Source organism: Eumetopias jubatus, unplaced genomic scaffold, assembly GCF_037043125.1.
Source record: "Eumetopias jubatus isolate StellerSeaLion01/CBP00866 unplaced genomic scaffold, mEumJub1_p1.0 scaffold_12, whole genome shotgun sequence".
In the NCBI taxonomy this organism is placed as follows: Eukaryota; Metazoa; Chordata; class Mammalia; order Carnivora; family Otariidae; genus Eumetopias; species Eumetopias jubatus.
The window spans coordinates 96406328-96426493 of NW_028274818.1; the positions used below are offsets into that span (position 1 = coordinate 96406328).

Here is a 20166-nt window from a genome sequence, read left to right on the forward strand (position 1 = left end):
AACAGTGTAGGAGGGTTCTCCTTTTTCCACATCCCCGCCAACATCTGTCGTTTCCTGACTTGTTAATTTTAGCCATTCTGACTGGTGTGAGGTGGTATCTCATTGAGGTTTTGATTTGGATTTCCCTGATGCTGAGCGATGTTGAGCACTTTTTCATGTGTCTGTTGGCCATTTGGATGTCTTCTTTGGAAAAATGTGTGTTCATGTCTTCTGCCCATTTCTTGATTAGATTATTTGTTCTTTGGGTGTTGAGTTTGATAAGTTCTTTATAGATTTTGGATACGAGCCCTTTATCTGATCTGTCATTTGCAAATATCTTCTCCCGTTCTGTCGGTTGTCTTTTGGTTTTGTGGACTGTTTCTTTTGCTGTGCAAAAGCTTTTTATCTTGATGAAATCCCAGTAGTTCATTTTTGCCCTTGGTTCCCTTGCATTTGGTGATGTTTCTAGGAAGAAGTTGCTGCGGCTGAGGTCGAAGAGGTTGCTGCCTGTGTTCTCCTTTAGGATGTTGATGGACTCCTGTCTCACGTTTAGGTCTTTCAACCTAAATCCATTTGGAGTCTGTTTTTGTGTGTGGTGTAAGGAAATGGTCCAGTTTCATTCTTCTGCATGTGGCTGTCCAATTTTCCCAACACCATTTGTTGAAGAGACTGTCTTTTTTCCATTGGACATTCTTTCCTGCTTTGTCAAAGATTAGTTGACCACAGAGTTGAGGGTCCATTTCTGGGCTCTCGATTCTGTTCCATTGATCTGTGTGTCTGTTTTTGTGCCAGTACCATACTGTCTTGATGATGACAGCTTTGTAATAGAGCTGGAAGTCCGGAATTGTGATGCTGCCAGCTTTGCTTTTCTTTTTCAACATTCTTCTGGCTATTCGGGGTCTCTTCTGGTTCCATACACATTTTAGGATTATTTGTTCCATTTCTTTGAAAAAAGTGGATGGTATTTTGATGGGGATTGCATTGAATGTGTAGATTGCTCTAGGTAGCATTGACATCTTCACAATGTTTGTTCTTCCAATCCATGAGCATGGAACGTTTTTCCATTTCTTTGTGTCTTCCTCAATTTCTTTCATGAGTATTTTATAGTTTTCTGAGTACAGATCCTTTGCCTCTTTGGTTAGATTTATTCCTAGGTATCTTATGGTTTTGGGCGCAATTGTAAATGGGATCGACTCCTTGATTTGTCTCTCTTCTGTCTTGTTGTTGGTGTATAGGAATGCTGCTGATTTCTGTGCATTGATTTTATAGCCTGCTACTTGACTGAATTCCTGTATGAGTTCTAGCAGTTTTGGGGTGGAGTCTTTTGGGTTTTCCACATAAAGTATCATATCATCTGCAGAGAGTGAGAGTTTGACTTCCTCTTTGCCGATTTGGATGCCTTTAATTTCTTTTTGTTGTCTGATTGCTGTGGCTAGGACTTCTAATACTATGTTGAATAGCAGTGGTGATAGTGGACATCCCTGCCGCGTTCCTGACCTTAGGGGAAAGGCTCTCAGCTTTTCCCCATTGAGAATGATATTCGCTGTAGGTTTTTCATAGATGGCTTTTATGATATTGAGGTATGTACCCTCTATCCCTATACTCTGAAGAGTTTTGATCAAGATAGAGGTTCAGTTTTAACTCATTAGTAATTTCCCTTATTCTGGCTTGGAATCCTTTGTTTTTTAGTGTGCTTTTCTACCCCATGTTGAATACCTTCTTTTCCCATGGGTCTGGTTGGGTCATTTTATGATTTTATTTTTGTGGAGGGGGAGACTTGCTGTGGGTATTATTGCTTATTCCCTCTGAGTTTCAAGCTTTAGCTAAGTGGCCACCCTTGAACAGATTTTGAAGATATTCTGATATTTTTAAATGCTTCCCTTTTGTGCTTCTGTTCTCAGTTCCAAGGGCAATTATTGTCTCTTCAGTTATTTCATTGAATCATCAAATTTTCTTTCTTCTCATGACCTTTATTAGCTTTCCCTTTATACACATGCAGAATTAACTTTATATTGATTACAAGTGGGTCAGAATTTCAGTGCAGCGCAGCATCTGTTCAAAACGCTGCCTGTCCCCCTCTAAGTACCCCCATGCCGGGGAGAAATAGTTCCAGAGAGTGGGGTGGAGGTTTCCTTAGGTCAGTTTCCCATTGGTTCAGCAGTCAAGTGAGTGAACACTCTTTGTCAGGAACATCCTCAGTGCTGAAGGTGCAAAGATGAAAAAGAGATTATTTGTGCTAGATGTTTTTTATCTATAGTTTAAGTTAGACGTGAGGTAATGCAAAAAAAAAAAAATAATAAGGGTCTCCGATAGATGGTTTTCACAAACAAGGTATGCTAAAGTATACATCCAAAAGAAACATGGGGTGGTGAGGAAGAGAGCACCACCTGCTAATTATTTTCTGAAGGTTATTTATGAGAAACCCTCCAGTGGAAGTGACTGTATCAAAGAATTGTGTGACGTTTAACCAGGAGGGTTCTTAGGAAGATCTTTGGCTGGGGACTATATTGTTATGAAAAGAAAGAAGAGACTGTTTTATGTCTGATTGACCCACACTTTAGAAATAGGCATGAATACCCTATGCTAAGCAATATATTATGTTTATTTTTGTGTTACTTGGTTTTATTGCTATGACAGAAGGATAACACTTCTGGCATCTTAAGTTTCTGCTTTGGCATCTTTGAGTGAGATAAAGTATGCTTCATAGTTAATCTGATGACTGCAGTGATTGTCCAGGATTAGGAAGATGTTCAGGATAAGAGAAATGTCAGAAACTTGCTTAAGGAGAAAAAAATCAGAATAACAAAGCAGAGTTTAATAGTAAAGGGGGTAAGGTTTAGGGAAACATGAGCATATATATATAGAGAGAGAAAGAGTGTGTGTATGAGAGAGAGACAGCGAGACAGACACTCCCTATGTGGAAAATATCTCTGTAGATTTGTTACTGAAATGTAGTGTTTGCTGTTGCCTGGACTGCCTTCCTGCTCTGGGGCATCTTTCTACAGAAATTTAGAGGATGTCTTATTTTCTGGCCTATTTCCTTGAGGACAGTGAAGGAAGGCAGGAGATTGAATCCCTAAGGGCCTTGTTTTGGGAAAGATCACTATAATAGCCTCTGGCGGTGAGCACAAAATAGAAACATGCTTTTATGAAGGAGAGAACCACGATTTTACATATTCTTCTCAACACCTTACTTTTGAGAAAATTAGGATAATTTTTAAATCCCAGAGAATCATTACTCTTTCAGGAGATTTACCCATGGGACTTTTTTTGTCTTGGTTTTTGTTTTTGTCATTGTCTTAATGGGCAGGCTGATGTTTTTCTATTCAGGCTCTCAAAGAGGACGACAGCTGATCCTTTGCTTTTACGTTTTCCTCCTTCCCTGGCTGCTCCTTGGTCGTGTCCTCTGATGACCCCTCTTTCCTTCCCTAGACATGCAAGTGTTCTAGTGCTCAGTTCACTTCTCTGTCTACAATCACTGCCCTGGCAATCTTATTCAGACCTGGAATAGAGGTACCATCCGTTTGCCAAAATATTTATTTCCCCCAGTCCATTCTTCCAGAATCCAAACTTGAATGTTGGACACTCATTCACACATATATAACAGACATATCGAACTTTATCATTCTAAAATTGAACACAGGTTATTCCTTACTTTCAAAACCTGTTACCCTCAAAGACTTTGTCTGAATTGGTGGCAGCTCTGTGGCTCTCGCCAAAAGCCTGTAGAAGTCATTAGTCCAATCCATTAGAAAATCCTATTGATCGATCTCTTCTGCAGCTTCTGCTGTTACCACCTCAGTGGAAGCCACCATCCTTTCTTGCTTAGATTATACAGTAGCCTCTTGCCACATTAGCCTCTTTGCCCCTTTGGTCTCAGTTTAGAAGCCAATCTGATCCAAACATTTAGGAGGAAATTTAGATTATGCCACCTTTCTCAAAGCCTTGCGGTGGCTACCCCTGTCTCTCAGATTCCTTGGACATGTCAGCCTGCTCCCACCTTAGGGCCTTTGCTCTGCTGTTCACTGCCTAGAGTGCTCTTTCCCTCTTTATTCTCTCAGCCTCGTCCCTCATCTCCTTCAGGTCAGATCTCATCTTTCCAGTGAGCTTCTCCGGACTGCCCTTTCTTCGAGTCAGCTGCCTCTTCTTTGGATCCCTGATCTTCCTTACCCTGCTCTACCTTTCCTGTTCCATATGCTTATCACTTTCTAATATACTAAAGATACGCATATCCTTTGTGGTAGCCAATAGCCACATGTGGCCCTTTATATTTTAATTAATGAAAATTAAATAAAATAAAAAATTTGGTTCGTCGTCAGTCACGCTGACCACATTTTAAGTGCTCAAGAGTCACATGTGGCTGGTGGCTACTGTATTAGATTGTACAGAGAACATTTGCATCATCTCAGAACATACTATTGGACTACACTGGTATAGAATTTACAGATTTATGTTTGATGTTTATTCTCTGTCTCTCACAAGAATATAAACTTCATAAAGGCAGAGGTTTTTCTCTAGATAGAGAAATTATTTATAAAATTATTTACTGTAGAAAAGTTACCTAGAACACTAGTTGGCACATAGTAGGTGATCAATAAATATATGTTGAATTGAGTGGAATTACCATTTTATTTGAAATAATTAAAAGATTGAATTTCTGTTTCATTCACAAAGTAATTATTATTAAAATAAAAATACTTGTAACTAACGTTTTTGGAATGCTTATGTGCTGGACCTGGCACTGCCCTAGGTATTTATTTCACTGAATTCTTTAAAAGTTGTGTATGGGGGTGCCTGGGTGGTTCAGTTGGTTGAGTGTCTGGCTCTTGATTTTGGCTCAGGTCATGATCTCAGTGTCATGAGATCGAGCCCTGTGTTGGGCTCTCCGTCCAGCATGGAATCTCCCTCTGCTCGTCTCCTTGCTCGTGCACTCTCCCTCTCTCTCTCTAAATGAATAAAATCTTTAATAAAAAAAAAAGGTGTGTGTGTGTAAGATTCCCATCTGTAGATCGGGGAATGGGCACAGAGAGGTTGAGTGGCTTGACCAAGGAACACAAACCAGCTTAGTGGTACAGCCAGAATTTAGACCTGCTACATGTGACTTTCAGTGCTTAGGGCCTAGCCAATGCTCAGTTATCTACTTTATGAGTTTTAGGTTAATTTTGCAGTTCAGGTTAAATCTGTCCTTCTACTCATCTGCTCATTGGGGGAATTAAAGTTAATGATATTTTTTATAAAAAGGAAATGTTATGCTTACTGCTGAGTTGTTTTGGCAACATACAGTGAGTTAAGGATCAGGTTTTTAAAAAAAACTTGATACTTAAGATCTCAGATTTCAGTTACCTAAACAGTTATTCATTTAAAAATACCGATGTAAAATATATTTTCAGAACTGCAGTTAGATAGGGATCGCAGCAGATATCACCTGCCACATTTAGATTGTTCTGATTTTAGCCTGTATTGTGTTAGTTTGATCTCTTGGTATTTAGTTGCAGTTGCTTATTTCCACATAGACTGTGTGTGTGTGTTTGTATTTGCATGTGTATAAAATAAAATCACTTCCTGGAAACTAAGGTACAAATGAGCAGTGAAATCTGACTTTATTTTCTCCAGGTTTGTTGTTGTTAAGGTGATACTGACTGGGATTCAGTCATTGTAAGAAACCAGGATAGTGGTGGTAATAAATTTTTAACGAATGTTTCTTATGTGCCAGGCACTCTGCTAAAGCCTTTTACATGCATTATCTCATTTAATGCCAACAAAAGTCCTTGGAGGTAGGGGCTTTTTACAGTTCAGGAAATTATTGTGTGTCCAAGGTGACTGATAAGTGATAGAGAGGGAATATGAACATGCTTCCTCCCACTCCCAATATGCACAAGGAGTCTGTGTTCTTCAGAGACTGTGTGCTTTGAAAAAAAACTAGAGTTAATTGATAGAAATATCTGAAGTAAAGAAGATATATTTTTATAATTCCCTTTTTATACTCTTCCCAAGTCTTCCAAATTTCTGTCTTAGATTGAGGGACTGTCATGAGTGCCTTCTACATTTGAATTGAGAACAGTTCTTCTCAACTCACTCTGTACACTGGAATCGAATGGGGAGTGTTTAAAAAAATGCCTGAGTGCCATCCCCAGAGGTTTTGATTTAATTGGTTTGGGATACCACCTGGACATTGGGATTTTTAAAAGTGCTTTGGGTAGTTCCAATGTCCGGTGAGGGTTGAGAACCCATGGTGTGTGCCAGTGGTCCCCAAACTTGTTTGCACATTGGAGTCACCTGGGGAGCTTCAGAAACCACTGATGCCTGCGCTTCTCCCCCAGGATTGTGATTTAATTGGTCTGTGCTGGGGTCTGGAGTTTGGAAGTGTTAAGATTTCCCAGGTGATTCCAATGTGCAAACAGATTTGGGGACTTCTGGTTTATGCAGTGGTTTTGGACCTTGGCTGCATATTAGTATTACTTGAAGAATTTTAAAAACTCCCATTATCCTGGTTTATGCCCACCCCAATTAAATAGAATCTTTGGCAGTGGACCTAGTTTTTGACACTCCAGGTGATTCTGGCATGCAGCCAAAGGGGAGAAGTTCAGGGTTCTTCATTTTCTCTCCTATGTACTTTTGGGTCAAGTCCATTTAGTTTCACAACTCAGAATACTTGTGGAATGAAGGGAGAAATGATTGGTCTAGAAGACGCTTTTCCGTATACTGAGCTCAGCTTCCTCCCCCCATCATTTTATTGTGGTAGAATATATACATAACACAATATTGACCAGTGCAGCCATTTTTAAGGTATACGATTCAGTGTCATTAGGTGCATTCTTAATATTGTGCAACTGTCACCACTGTCCCTTTTCAGAACTTTGTCATCATCCCTAACAGAAGTTCTGTACCCAAAAAAAAAATAACTCCTTGTTTCTCCCTCTTCCCAGCCTCTGGTAACCTTCCCCTTTCTGTCTGAATTAGCCTATTCTAGGTAACTCAGATAAATGGAATCATACATTTGTCCCTCTGTGTTGGGCTCTTTTCACTTAGCCTAGATTCATCCATGTTGTTACCTGTCAGCATCGCATTCTTTTTGCAAGGCTGAATAATATTTCATTGCACGTTTATACTAAATTTTGTTTATCCACTTAACTGTTGATAAACATTTGAGTTCATTTTCTTAAACCAACCTGAAAGAATACAGAGCTAAGCAAATTATGGAAAGTAATATGTCCTGCATTCCAGATATTAGCTAACAGAGTTCGTTTCTTCTGCTTATATTCATGTGGTTTAATTAGTATTAAAACCGAAGATGAGATTGCTGATTTTTCTGATTTACTAATTCTAGCGCCCCCCCCCCGGCCCTTGTTTTGTATTATTTGAATGATATCAAAAATGAATTTGCCTTCTATAACCAAAGAACCATTAAGAAAAATTAAAAATCTTTAAATAAGAAAAATAAAAGTGATATTCTTTCCCCATGCCTTATTGAGCTTGTTCCTTTTCACTGTGTTCTCCAGGAGTACCAGGTGTCAAAGAAGAACGTTTTGAAGAGGGGATGATGGTAAAGCACTGTGCGTTGTCCCTTGTGGGAGAACCCATCATGTACCCAGAAATCAATAGGTTTTTGAAACTACTCCATGAGTGTAAAATCTCCAGTTTCCTGGTCACAAATGCACAATTCCCTGTGGAAATCAGGTGAGCCATCCAGCTTATTAAGATACTCTGCTTGGATCTGTGTTTGACTGAGGCATTAATGTATTCAAAAAGGGCTTATTGATTACAAATTACATACACATGTTGGCTTTTTGGGGGCTGAGAGATGGGCCTACTCTTAAAAATTCATTCTATTAGGGAAGATAATATTAGTAAAAAGAATAGAGGAACAAATCAGTTGCTGGGGGAATTCAAAAGAGAATGCAGTTTTTTTTTTTTCTACAAGGGGAGAAACAGGGTAAAACTTCTCAGAGAAGCCACTGTTTAATTGGAATCTTAAAGGTAGGAAGCTGTAGTTTTTAATAAGAACCTCCTGAGAAAGGTAGGAAGTTAGGGTATTTGTGATACCATTATGTAAATATAGTTCATCTGGACCACAGAGTGTGTGAAAGAGACTGGCAGCTGGAAACCAAGTTGAAAAGGTAGGGGGTAGATTGTAGAGGACTTCAAGTGCTGTTCTTTGGAAAGATCTTGCTTCCTGCAGAGCCGTCTGCTAGCATGGTGTAAAACGGGAGAGCCAGAAAGCAGGCAACAAGATAGGAGAGTGTTCATTTAGGTAAGAGTCATAAAGATGAAAGTAAGACAGTGAGAATGAGGAGCCCTAAGACAGACATTATTGAGACATAATAGATCAGCTTGGCAAACTGCATGGCTCTGAGAGCCCAGCATGGAAGAGGACCAGTTCTGGTTCCATACAAATTTTAGGATTATTTGTTCCATTTCTTTGAAAAAAAGTGGATGGTATTTTGATAGGGTTCCTGGAGTGGTGGGGGGTGGGAAGGATGGGGTGGCTGGGTGATAGACAGTGGGGAGGGTATGTGCTATGGTGAGCGCTGTGCAATTGTGCAAGACGGTTGAATCACAGATCTGTACCTCTGAAACAAATAATGCAATATATGTTAAGAAAAAAAAAAGATAGCAGGAGGGGAAGAATGAAGGGGAGTAAATCGGTGGGGGAGACGAACCATGAGAGACGATGGACTCTGAAAAACAAACTGAGGGTTCTAGAGGGGAGGGGGGTGGGGGGATGGGTTAGCCTGGTGATGGGTATTAAAGAGGGCACATTCTGCGTGGAGCACTGGGTGTTATGCACAAACAATGAATCATGGAACACTACATCCAAAACTAATAATGTAATGTATGGTGATTAACATAACAATAAAAAATTTAAAGAAAAAAAAAAGAGGACCAATTAATGACTGGAGGGGTTCCAGCCATGTTGACTGCTAGGATTATGGGGCCCTGGAGCAGTAGAAGATCGCATAAGGAATAGGTTTAGCATGTAAGATGTTGAGTTGGTTTGGGTGACTTAGAGGGAAAGCTTTACAGATGGAGATGACCATCTTCTGAGGCCTGGAAATGACTTGCTTTTGCATTATACTTGAACTATGTACATATTATAGCACCAAAAACATTAAATTTTACTTATTTACTTGTATTTTCCCCATAAGACTGAGTTGCTTGAGACTGGTGACCCCTGCTTATTTATCTTTGTGTCCCTAGTATAGTGTCTGTAAGTTCTCAGGAGATGGCTAGTGAAATATTGGGGAAATTCTCACATAGGAATAAAAGACAATGATCTTTTAAAATTCAAAGTTGTTTTGTAAGTACTGACCAATAAAGAGTAACATGCAAAAAAGGAGAAAATAATTTTCAAATATAAAAAGACAGTATTAGAGTGACGTCAGAGTCATGGAGGACTGCCTCGTTCCTTTTTTCTCTTGCCTTCCATTTACAACTAATCAGACTCCCATAACCAAAGAAAAAAAAGTACCTCTGCATAGCACACCAGGACACCCAAGAGATGCATTTGTCTGTGCACCCAGAAGTGGGTGGATTGGGCATGGGAGGGGGTCGTGGAGTGAGGGGAGCGTCAGCAGAGGCTGCAGGGACAGGTCTGGTAGGGAGCCAGCACCACCCTTCTGGCAGGGGAGGTGGAGGCTGAAGGTGGTTGCTACAGAGCCAGATAACCTGTCGTTCTCTCTGAGAGTCCAGTGACTGGGGTGGGGAGGAAAAGGGAAGGGAAGAAGGCAGACACAGAACTGAAGGAAGGTATGTTTCCTGCTGTCTGCCCCAGGGGATTTAGGCAAAAGAACTGCCCATGGAGTTCTGGGAACCCCCCACTTGAGGATCCTACTACCGGGTCATGGGGCACACCCAAAACCCTAGGTGCTAAGCACACCCCTCCTTCCACTGTGCTGCCACCCCCCCCTTTTTTTAAATGCACAGTTCTCCCAGCCTTAGTGGGGAGTCAGCTCTGGTAAGAGAAACCAAAAACTTGTGCTGTAGCGCCACCTTCTGGAAGATAAAAGGAAGGCTTCCAATTACCAACCTGTTAAAACTATTAGAATCAAAGTAAACAAGGCTTTTACCTAAATAAGAAAGGTGTTTGCTGCTTTGGATGCAGTGGCAGAGGCACTTTTCATGAAACACTATGAAAAATCATGGTAATATGGTATCACAAAAGGAAAATGACAATTTTCTAGTAACTAAACCCCAAAACACAGACTGTTGCAATCTGATACATAATTCAAAACTAGCTATTATGATGAAATTCAACAAGCTACAAGAAAACTTAGAAAGGCAATACAATGATCTCAGGAATAAAATTAAAGAATAGAAGGAATACTTTACCAAAGAGATTGAAATTCTAAAGAAGAACCAAACAGACCTCTGGAGCTGAAAAACTCAATAAATGAAGTGAAGAATGCATTTAGAAAGCATTAGAAATAGAGCAGATCAGATGGAAGAGAGAATTAACGAGCTGGAAGATAGGAATCTAGAAATGACTCAGGTGGAAGAGGAGCGAGAACTAAGATTTTAAGAAAATAAAGAAACCCTGTGAGTTTCTCCATTAGGGGAGTCCACATTAGATGAATGGGTATATACCGGAGGGATAAGAGAGAGAGAAGGGAGCAGAGAGCATATTTAAAGAAATAATAGCTGAGAACTTCCCAAACCTGAGGAAAGAACTGGACATACAAGTCCACGAAGCTAATAAAACACTTATCTCAATGTGAAAAGACCTTCTTTAAGACACATTATATTAAAACTGCAAAAGTCAATGGTAAAGAATTTTAAAGGCAGCTGGGGGAAAAAGACAATAACTTACAAAGGAACCTGCATTAGGCTATCAGCAGATTTCTCAGCAGAAACTCTACAACCTTGGGAAGAGTGGTGGAATGATTTTTTCAAAATATTGAAAGATAAAAACTGCCTCCCAAGAATATCTGGCAAAGTTATCCTTCAGATATGAAGGAAAGGTAAAGGCTTTCCCAGACAAACCAAAACTGAGGGGAGTTCACCAACACTAGACCTGCCTTACAAGATATGTTGCAAGGAGCTCTTCAAGCCGAAATGGGAAGATGAAAGTACACAAAACTCTGATTAAGGTGGTAAATGGACAATTAGAAGACTGTAACCCTTTTTTAGAATAGTATATTAAACTCTTAATTATAGTATAAAGGTTAAAGGAAAAGCATTAAAAAGGTGTGGCTACTACAACTTGGTAACAAAATCACAGCATGAAAAGGTAATTTGTGACATCAAAAATATCAAAGAATAACAATTATCATATGGTTTCACTCATATGTGGAACATAAGGAATAGTGTGAAGGGCCACAGGGGAAGGGAGGGAAATCTGAAGGGGAGGAGATCAGAGCGGGAGACAAACCATGAGAGACTCTGGACTCCGGGAAACAAACTGAGGGGTTACAGAAGGGAGCGGGGTGGGAGGATGGGGTAACCGGGTGATGGGCATTAAGGAGGGCACGTGATGTGATGAGCACTGGCGGTTATACGCAACTAATGAACACTGCATCGAAAACTAATGATGTACTGTATGTTGGCTCATTGAACATAATAAAAATAAAAAAAAATTGAATTAAAAGGATGAAATTTTTATAGGCAAGTCTTGATTTGCTATCAGCAGGAAAGATGACTATTTTATCTAGGAGATGTTTTTTGTAATTCTCATGGTAATCACTAAGCAAAAATGTAGCGCATAGACATGATGAAACATAAGAGGGGAGACTGAGCAAATCACCATGGAAAACCACCAACTTACAAGGGTAGAAACAGAAGGAAAAAGAAACAATGGGAAAGTAAAAGATAAAATGGCACTAGTAAATCATTACATATCAGTAATCACCCAAAATGTAAATGGGTGATTTTTTACCCATTACATTGTTTGGGCAATCAATCATAGAGCACAGAGTGGCTGAATGGATTAAAACAAAAAAACCCACAAGACTCAACTATATGCTGCCTATAGAAGACTTTTTTCAGCTCTAAAGACACCTACAGGCTCATAGTGAAAGAATGGAAGATGACAGTCCAAGCAGATGGAAATCAAAAGGAGGTAGATGGGGCAGTACCTATATCAGACAAAATAGAGTCCAAGCCAAAAAGGATAACCAGAGACAAAGAAGGTCATTATATAATGATAAGTGAATCCGTACATCAAGAAGATAGAACACTTGTAAATATACAGTTCCAATACCCAAGCCCCGAAATATATTAAGCAGATACTAAGAGAGCTTGAGCTATAAATCAATAATACAATAACAGTAAAGGACCCAAATACCCCACTATCAGCAATGGACGGATCAGGAAATCATTCAGACAGGAAATCAATAAGTAAACATTGGAATTGAACCGCACTTTAGAACAAATGGACTTAACAGACATATATAGAACATTCCAAAATAAATAACTCAATTTAGCAACAAAAAACAATCTGATTGGAACATGGGCAGAAGAACTAAATAGGCATTTTTGCAAAGAAGACATCAAAATGGCCAACAGGTGCATGAAAAGATGCTCAACATCACTCATCATCAGGGAGATGCAAATCAAAACCACAGGGAGATACCACCTCACACCTGTTAAAATGGCTGTTACTGAGAAGACGAGACAACAGGTGCTGGTGAAGATGTGGTGAAAAGGGAACTTTTATACTTTGTTGGTGGGAATGTAAGTTGATGCAGCCACCATGGAAAAGAATATAGAGGAATATGGAGGTTTCTCAAAAAATTAAAAATAGATCTACCATATGACCCAGCAACTCCACTTCTGGATATATACCCAAAGAAAATGAAAACAGGATTTTGTTGAGATATATGTACTTCATGTTTATTGCAGCATTATTCACAATAACCAAGATATGGAGACAACCCAAATGCCCATCAACAGATGAGGGGATAAAAAAAGTGTGGTAGGTATACCCAATGAAATATTATTCACTGATGAGAAAGGAGGATATCCTGCCATTTGCAACAACTTGGATGGACCACATTATGGTATGCAGGTCAGAGGAAGACGAGTACTATATGATATCACTTATATGTGGAATCTCAAAAAGTTAATTTGTTAAAAAAAAAAAAAAAGTAAAATGGTGGTTACCAGGGAATGATGGAGGGTGGTGTTTAAGGGTACAAACTTGTTACAAGTAGTAAATAACCCGTAGAGACCTAATGCACAGTATAATGAATATAGATAATAATATTGTACTAAATTATGTAGTGGATGAATGTTACATTGACAGTCATATCACAATATATAAATGTAACATGCTGTACACCTTAAACTTACACAGTGTCACATGTCCAATTTATTCAATAAAAAAGACACTATTGTTTGTAAAAAGAAAGATCATACACAGGCACACACAAAGCCAGTTTAAAATTTAGCATCATAGGAAATCAGAGAGTTGGTTAAAATTGGCTCCTGGGCAATAATAAAACCAGTGACATTGTCACAAGGATAGCTAAAGTACTACTTTTTGAAGTTGTATATAAAAAGATAAAGTTAAAAGGGAAACGTTTTTAAAATGCCAGTGTATAAATTGTGTATGGGTTACTATTCCTTTTAAACACTTTTGTTAGGTTTAAAACCCCTGGGTGTTCAGATGGCTCATGAGGGAGAAGTTGCGATAGAGAGGTGTTGGGATTTATATACACACAACGTATACAAAAAGGGGAGTCTATCCCAAATTTGAGGCGTATATGTGTAAAAATAATTAAATCTGCCAGAAGTGGGGTGTAGGTAATTCTCTGTGAAATGATGATGATCATTGTTTGCTCATGCGAATGCTCACAGCCCGAAGACAATTACAGAGGGTAAATAAGCTGTGTACTTCAAAGTGTCCAGCAAAATGCCTGGCACATAGTGAACATTCAGGAATTGTTCTTGGGTCTGTCTTCCCCACTCTGTCTGGTGAACCTCCTCTTGTCAGCGGGGGGATCATGATACAGCACAATGTCCATACTGGCCTTGACTGCCATCAGTGAGAAATGGGATGCAAAGGCATTGATTAAACCCGTCTTTTAGTATTGACACTGGTAAATTGGAAGGGAGGCAAAGAGGAAGAAGTGAAGTGGCAAGGGCAGGGGACTAGGAAATTAGCAGATTTCTCTGATGTTGAACACAAGAGTTTAAAAAAATGGAAGGATACACCCTGTGAGGAGTACTCAAGAAAGAAAGAGTGCTCAGAAAAGGGAAGTTCCTTTTTTCGATGTTTAAATCATTCTTTAAGCTCCTATATCAAGGGTGCCATAGTTCAGGGGAGTGCATCCCTTCTTTAGTTATGTTTAACTGGGCAAAGGAGAGAATATGTGGGAAGTAGCCATTTTAGGTTTGGACCTCAAAGAGTTGGCATATCTTGGTTATTTATTGAAATAACCCAAAAGCTGAGATCGACAGTTATTGCTAAGATCAATATACTATTGCTAGGATCTGAGAAGAATTTCTGATAATTGATACCCTAAGAGAAGTGGATTGAAGAACATAATGTTTAGGTGTACTTTTCTTTAATGCAGAGGGGTCCTACTGGTGTGGCAAGAATATATAAGCCCAGTTGTTAGGAGTCCTAAATATAAGGTAACTTTCCTACCCCAACATTTCCCCAAAGAATGATGTGAATAGTTCATAAAAAAGTTAAAAGAAGAGCACTGAGATTTGACAGAGCAGATACTAAGATGTGTTATAAAACTATGAGTTTCAAATACTCTGGACTGTACAGTAAGTAGTGAAACAAAGTAGTCCTGAGGTGCCCCTACTTTTAAGCTAATACTTTCCTGACCTGAGACCTCTTTGAGTTGAGCTAAGTGCTCTCTCACTTTAACCCATTGGCCCAAGAGAAAATGGAAAGAGAAATACTTCTCTGAGTACAGATCATACTGTTTTATTTCCATGAATTTGGAGGAATCCAAATACCAATTGTCTCTGGTGTCTTAGTTTCTTTCAGAAAAACAAGGCAATAGATTTATGAATATAGCACGGAGACCATGAATTTTGGGAGTTACCCCTAATGTTTATATTGCTAATTCTCTACAGCAGGTCAGCTCATTCAGTTGAGCTATCAGGTGAACATCTTGCAACCATTTTTCATTGAGCATGGTCTGGAAGTAATAATGCACTCTGGGTAGCTAGTGGTTTACTAAGTTTTTTTTTTTTTAATTAATTTTTTTCCCTAAATTACTGTAGTACCACCCATACTTTGATACATTCTAAGGAGATTCTTGACTTTGCCAGTTGGCCTTCCCCCAAAGTATGTGGCTTTTTGCTGACAGTTCTCCCACCAAGGGGAGTTTTTACAGTGAATGGTCCTCAAGGATTATGGAGGATAGAAGCTAACACCTTGGGCAAATGAGAAAGCTAATCAAAGCTACCAGAATATGTAAGACACTTAGTATTAATAATAGGGCTGGTAGTGATTGGACCATAAAAGCCTTTTCTCTTGAGGAAAGGCCCTCTTAATTCCACCAAAACAAGTGGTTTTATAGTCGTATTTTTGGCAGGCATATATCTCTGAGATGTTGTAGCGTCTTATCAGTTATCTTTTCTTGTAATCACTCATCTTAAAAGTCACTCAAACTAACAACCATTTATTTAGCTCATAATTCTGGGTCCGCTGGGAGATCTTTTGATCTTGCCTGGCTTTGCTGGTCTCAGTGTTGTTCATGTGTCAGTTGGCAGATCTGCTGGGCTGGCTGGCTTATGTGGCCATGGCTGGGACAGCTGGGGCCTCTGTTCAGGCAGCGTCTTATTTTCCAGTAAGCTAGTCTGAACTTCATCCCAGTGGCGGGATTTCAGAGAGCAGCACGAGAGGGTGAGCTTCAATGCATAAGCATCATTTGAGCCTCTGCTTCTGTCGTACTTGCTCACTTCCATTGGCCAAAGCAAGTCCCAGCTAAGGGGGCACCCCCAGCTGCAGGGCAAGGGGACATGGATATAGGGAGAGGAGGAATTTATGGCCATGTTTGATAGTCCACTATGTGGCACAAGAGGCTGTAGTGGTCAAGGAGGATAACCTTGAACCACTGGGACTCCTTATTTTTTAGGAACTCAATTGAAAAAAAAAAAAGATAATTTTATGGGATGGCTGGAGGGTCGTTAGACCAAAGGTTTCAAATTGGCAGTTGATCACAAGTAGGTTTTTATTTGCCTGCACCATGTTTAAAAGTTTGTTTGTTTTTTGAGCCAACAGTTAACATCCAGAGATTTTGCATAAAATCTGAATTTCTGACTTTTGGAAAAGACAACCTGGCAAAACTTGTTAAAAGCCAAGTATAAAGTGCTGTTTTTACAGTACCAGAACACTTCACTCTTACCTGGTTTTCTTATTCATTGTACTCTGACACCGGATGTGTGGTTTTTCCACACCAAGCAATTCTCCAGTTCTCTTCGGACACCAACTGGGTGTTCTACAATTCAGTTCAGTTACGACACTATCTGGAGTTCGTGCAGACTGTATAGTTTAGGGGCCCAGTCTCACAAGACTGCCCCCACTTCAGATACCAGGCCCAGTCCCAGATTGCACCTGTACTTCTGACCCACCAGCTATAGATTGGGACTTCCCATGACTCCCTCCTCGAGTTCAATAATGTGCTAGAACAGCTCGCAGAAATCAGGGAAAACCATTTACTTATAAAGGATACAACTCAGGAATAGCCAAATGGAAGAGATGCATGGGACACAGTATGGGGGAGGGGCGCTACACTTCCATCCCGTCTCCAGGCACACTACCCCGCGTGCCCTCCGCCCCATACCTCAGTGTGTTCACCAGCCTGGAAGCTTTTGGAACCCCATAACGTACCGGGCTTGTGGAGGTTCCATTACATGAGGCAGGATTGATTTAATCTTTGTCAGTGAGCGATTAGCTCAACCTCCAGTCTGTCTCCCTCCCTGGAGGTTGGGGGGTGGTTCTGAAAGTTCCAACCCTCTAATCACATGGTTGGTTCTTCTGGCAACCAGCCCCTATCTCAAACTGTCTGGGGGCCCATTGGGAGTCACCTCATTAATAAAGTAAATCTTTTTGGTTGAAGGGGGCTATTATGGATCATAAAAGATGCTTCTCTCACCTCTGTCACTCAGGAAATGCCAAAGGTTTTAGGAACTCTATGCCAGGAACTAGGCATAAGTAAATATACCTTACCGTACAATATCACGCCAAGTGATGGTTATCTTTTTGGTGAAGCCTGTGGTTTTCAGCTTGCCAGACTGTTCCCCATTTTGTTGTAGGAGTTGCACTGTGCATTCTCTTACAGCGGAGAAGTTTCTGTCACCATTTCTAACAAATACGAAACCGTGAAAGGTACCACGTGGTCAAGGAAAATGGAAGCATATCGCTCTGAGTAAGGAAAGAAAATTCTTGCGTGTTTCATATGCAGTCTGCGTTTTGGTGTCCAAAGAACTTTCTCCTTTAGAAGTGGCTTGCTTGACTCACACTGCATCCCTGGCCCCAATATCCTTGTTCTGATTCTGTACAGTCTGTGTTTGCAGCCAGCCCTGCCAGCAGAGAGGTCCGTCACACCGTTGGTTCTACGAGCACATACCATGTCATTCCTTCTTGTAAATTGTTCTGGGCTGTGATGCCAGTGCCCTACAGGAGACACCTTGTTAAAAGCAGACCCCTGAAAGTCATCGTGTTGTAAGGTGATGAAGTTGTTGAGAGTGATGTTCTACAACACTGAGTAGTTTCTTCTCTCTGAGGACTTGTTCTTCCTTTGTGGACATTTGAAACCTATGACTGTATCTCCCTTTTTATGGTTTAGAGGCTCTTTATAGACTTTGTGTAGCTGTCTGTAGACTGACATACACTCTTAGCTTCATCTTCAGTCCCCCTTTTGTCATTATTTTATGTTTGTTTTATGTTATTTTTAAGTTTACATTTAAAATCTAATTTTTTCTTTTTTGGTAAATATTGTTGATGTACAGCTTTTCTGTGTGCTAGCTAGCAGCTGATCATAAGAAGACAGAACTATGTTCCATATTTAACCATGACACGGTTAGCACTTAACTTCCCAGACCTCCCCACCTCCACCAAATTTGTCCCTTTATTTTGAGCACCTTCTTCTGAAGCTATGTGTGAACTTCATTCTCTTTGTTTTGCTTCTTTCATCAGTATTTCTGTTACTTTGTTTGCTGTGTGTGTTGTTTTCTTTAATTTTTGCTAAGACATTTACCCTTATGTATTAGAGAACCTCTGTAAATTGGATAGCATCTTCACGTATTAGATGCTTAGTGAATGTTTGAAGAAATGCACGAGTTTTTTTTTTTTTTTAAGATTATTTATTTATTTATTTAACAAAGATAAAGAGAGAGCGTAAGTAGGCAGAGCGGCAGACAGAGGCAGAGGGAGAAGCAGGCTTCCCGCGGAGCCCGGAGCCCGATGCGGGGCTTGATCCCAGGACCCTGGGACCATGACCTGAGCCGAAGGCAGCCGTCCAACCGACTGAGCCACCCAGGCGCCCCGAAATGCACGAGTTTTAATAAAAATAGTTTTCTTGTATTTTTTTTAGCTCAAAGTGGTTACAGAAAACAGCTTCCAATGAAATGAAGATTATAAATATCACCTGATCCTTTGAATAGAAGCTTTTTTCCCCCTCCCAGCCTGTTTTGTTTGTAGTAAACATGTTGTTTAAAATATAGTCTTCTCTTATGTCTATGAATTGGTAGAATGCTTTTCAGAAATGTGCAAGTCTAGGGGCGCCTGGGTGGTATGTGCCTTCAGCTCGGGCCCCGCATTGGGCTCCCTGCTCAGCAGGGAGCCTGCTTCTCCCTCTCCCTCTGCCCCTTCTCCCTGCTCATGTTCTCTCTTTCTAGTAAGTAAGTAAGTAAGTAAGTAAGTAAATAAATAAAATCTTTAAAAAAAAAAAGAAATATGCAGGTCTAGATAGGCTAAAAGAAGAGAGAGGAAATACAGTCAGGTGTTAAGAGCTGGGCTCTGGTCTAGAAGAGATCTGGTTTGAATCTTAACTGAATCTCTTGCTATCTTAGTGACACAGGGAAGATAACTTCTCAGGGCCTAGTTTCCTAACCTGTGAACTGATTTTATAATCATGACTGTCTTATAATGGCATTGTGAGTATATAGGAGATAATACATGAAAACAGTTAGAATTTTCACTTTTGGAAAGGTAGGCTAAATAATAATTCGGTCAAAGTATACTTTAAGACAAGCACCATTACTTGAGATAAGATAGACATTTCTTAATAATAAAATCTTAAACGCCCTGGGAATATAAAACAATATAACAATTTAAAACTTGTAAACACAGTAACATAATCTCAACATTGAAAGAACTATGAGAAGAAATGGTAGGTTTTTTAATATACTTCTCTCAAACGGTTAAGCAAATTAAAATCAATAGCAGTAGTGAAGATTTGAACAACTAAATCAACAAGTTTAGGCTTTATTACAGAAATAGAGCATCCAGAAACTTTGGAATATAATTTTTTTCAAGAGCATGGAACTTGTTTGCAGACTAATTACCTAATGGCCATTAAGCAAGTTTCAGCAAAGTTTTGATAAGAGCATGATATCTGAACATGCTGGAATTAAACTATAAATCAACACAAAAAGATTAATAGAATATTCCAGTATGTTTGTAATTTTTTTTTAGATTTTTTATTGTTATGTTAATCACCATATATTACATAATTTGTTTTGGTGTACTGTTCCATGATTCATTGTTTGTTCATAACACCCGGTGCTCCATGCAGAATGTGCTCTCCTCAATACCCATCACCAGGCTAACCCATCCCCCCACCCTCCTCCCCTCCAGAAACCTCAGTTTGTTTTTCAGAGTCCATCATCTCTCCTGGTTCGTCTCCCCCTCTGACTTACTCCCCTTCATTCTTCCTCTCCTGCTATCTTCTTCTTTTTCTTTTTTCTTAAAATATGTTGCGTTATTTGTTTCAGAAGTACAGATCTGTGATTCAACAGTCTTGCACAATTCACAGCGCTCACCGTAGCACATATCTTCCCCAATGTCTATCACCCAGCCACCCCATCCCTCCCACCCCCGACCACTCCAGCAACCCTCAGTTTGTTCCTGAGAGTAAGAATTCCTCATATCAGTGAGGTCATATGATACATGTCTTTCTCTGATTGACTTATTTCACTCAGCATAACACCCTCCAGTTCCATCCACGTCGTTGCAAATGGCAAGATCTCATTCCTTTTGATGGCTGCATAATATTCCATTGT

General features: G+C 39.8%; 1 protein-coding gene across 3 annotated transcripts in view; it reads left to right on the forward strand.

Moving 5' to 3' along the window:
* The window catches only part of LOC114214540 (S-adenosyl-L-methionine-dependent tRNA 4-demethylwyosine synthase TYW1), a 213628-nt gene that overhangs the window by 102997 nt on the left and 90465 nt on the right, over positions 1-20166 (forward strand). For all 3 annotated transcript variants that reach the window (XR_003610443.2, XR_003610445.2, XM_028110270.2), the window contains exon 12: positions 7479-7656. Coding sequence is in view for 1 of the 3 variants with exons in the window: in XM_028110270.2 (XP_027966071.1) it covers positions 7479-7656 (178 nt within the window). In the remaining 2 variants the exon portion in view is untranslated. The remainder of the gene's footprint in view (positions 1-7478; positions 7657-20166) is intronic.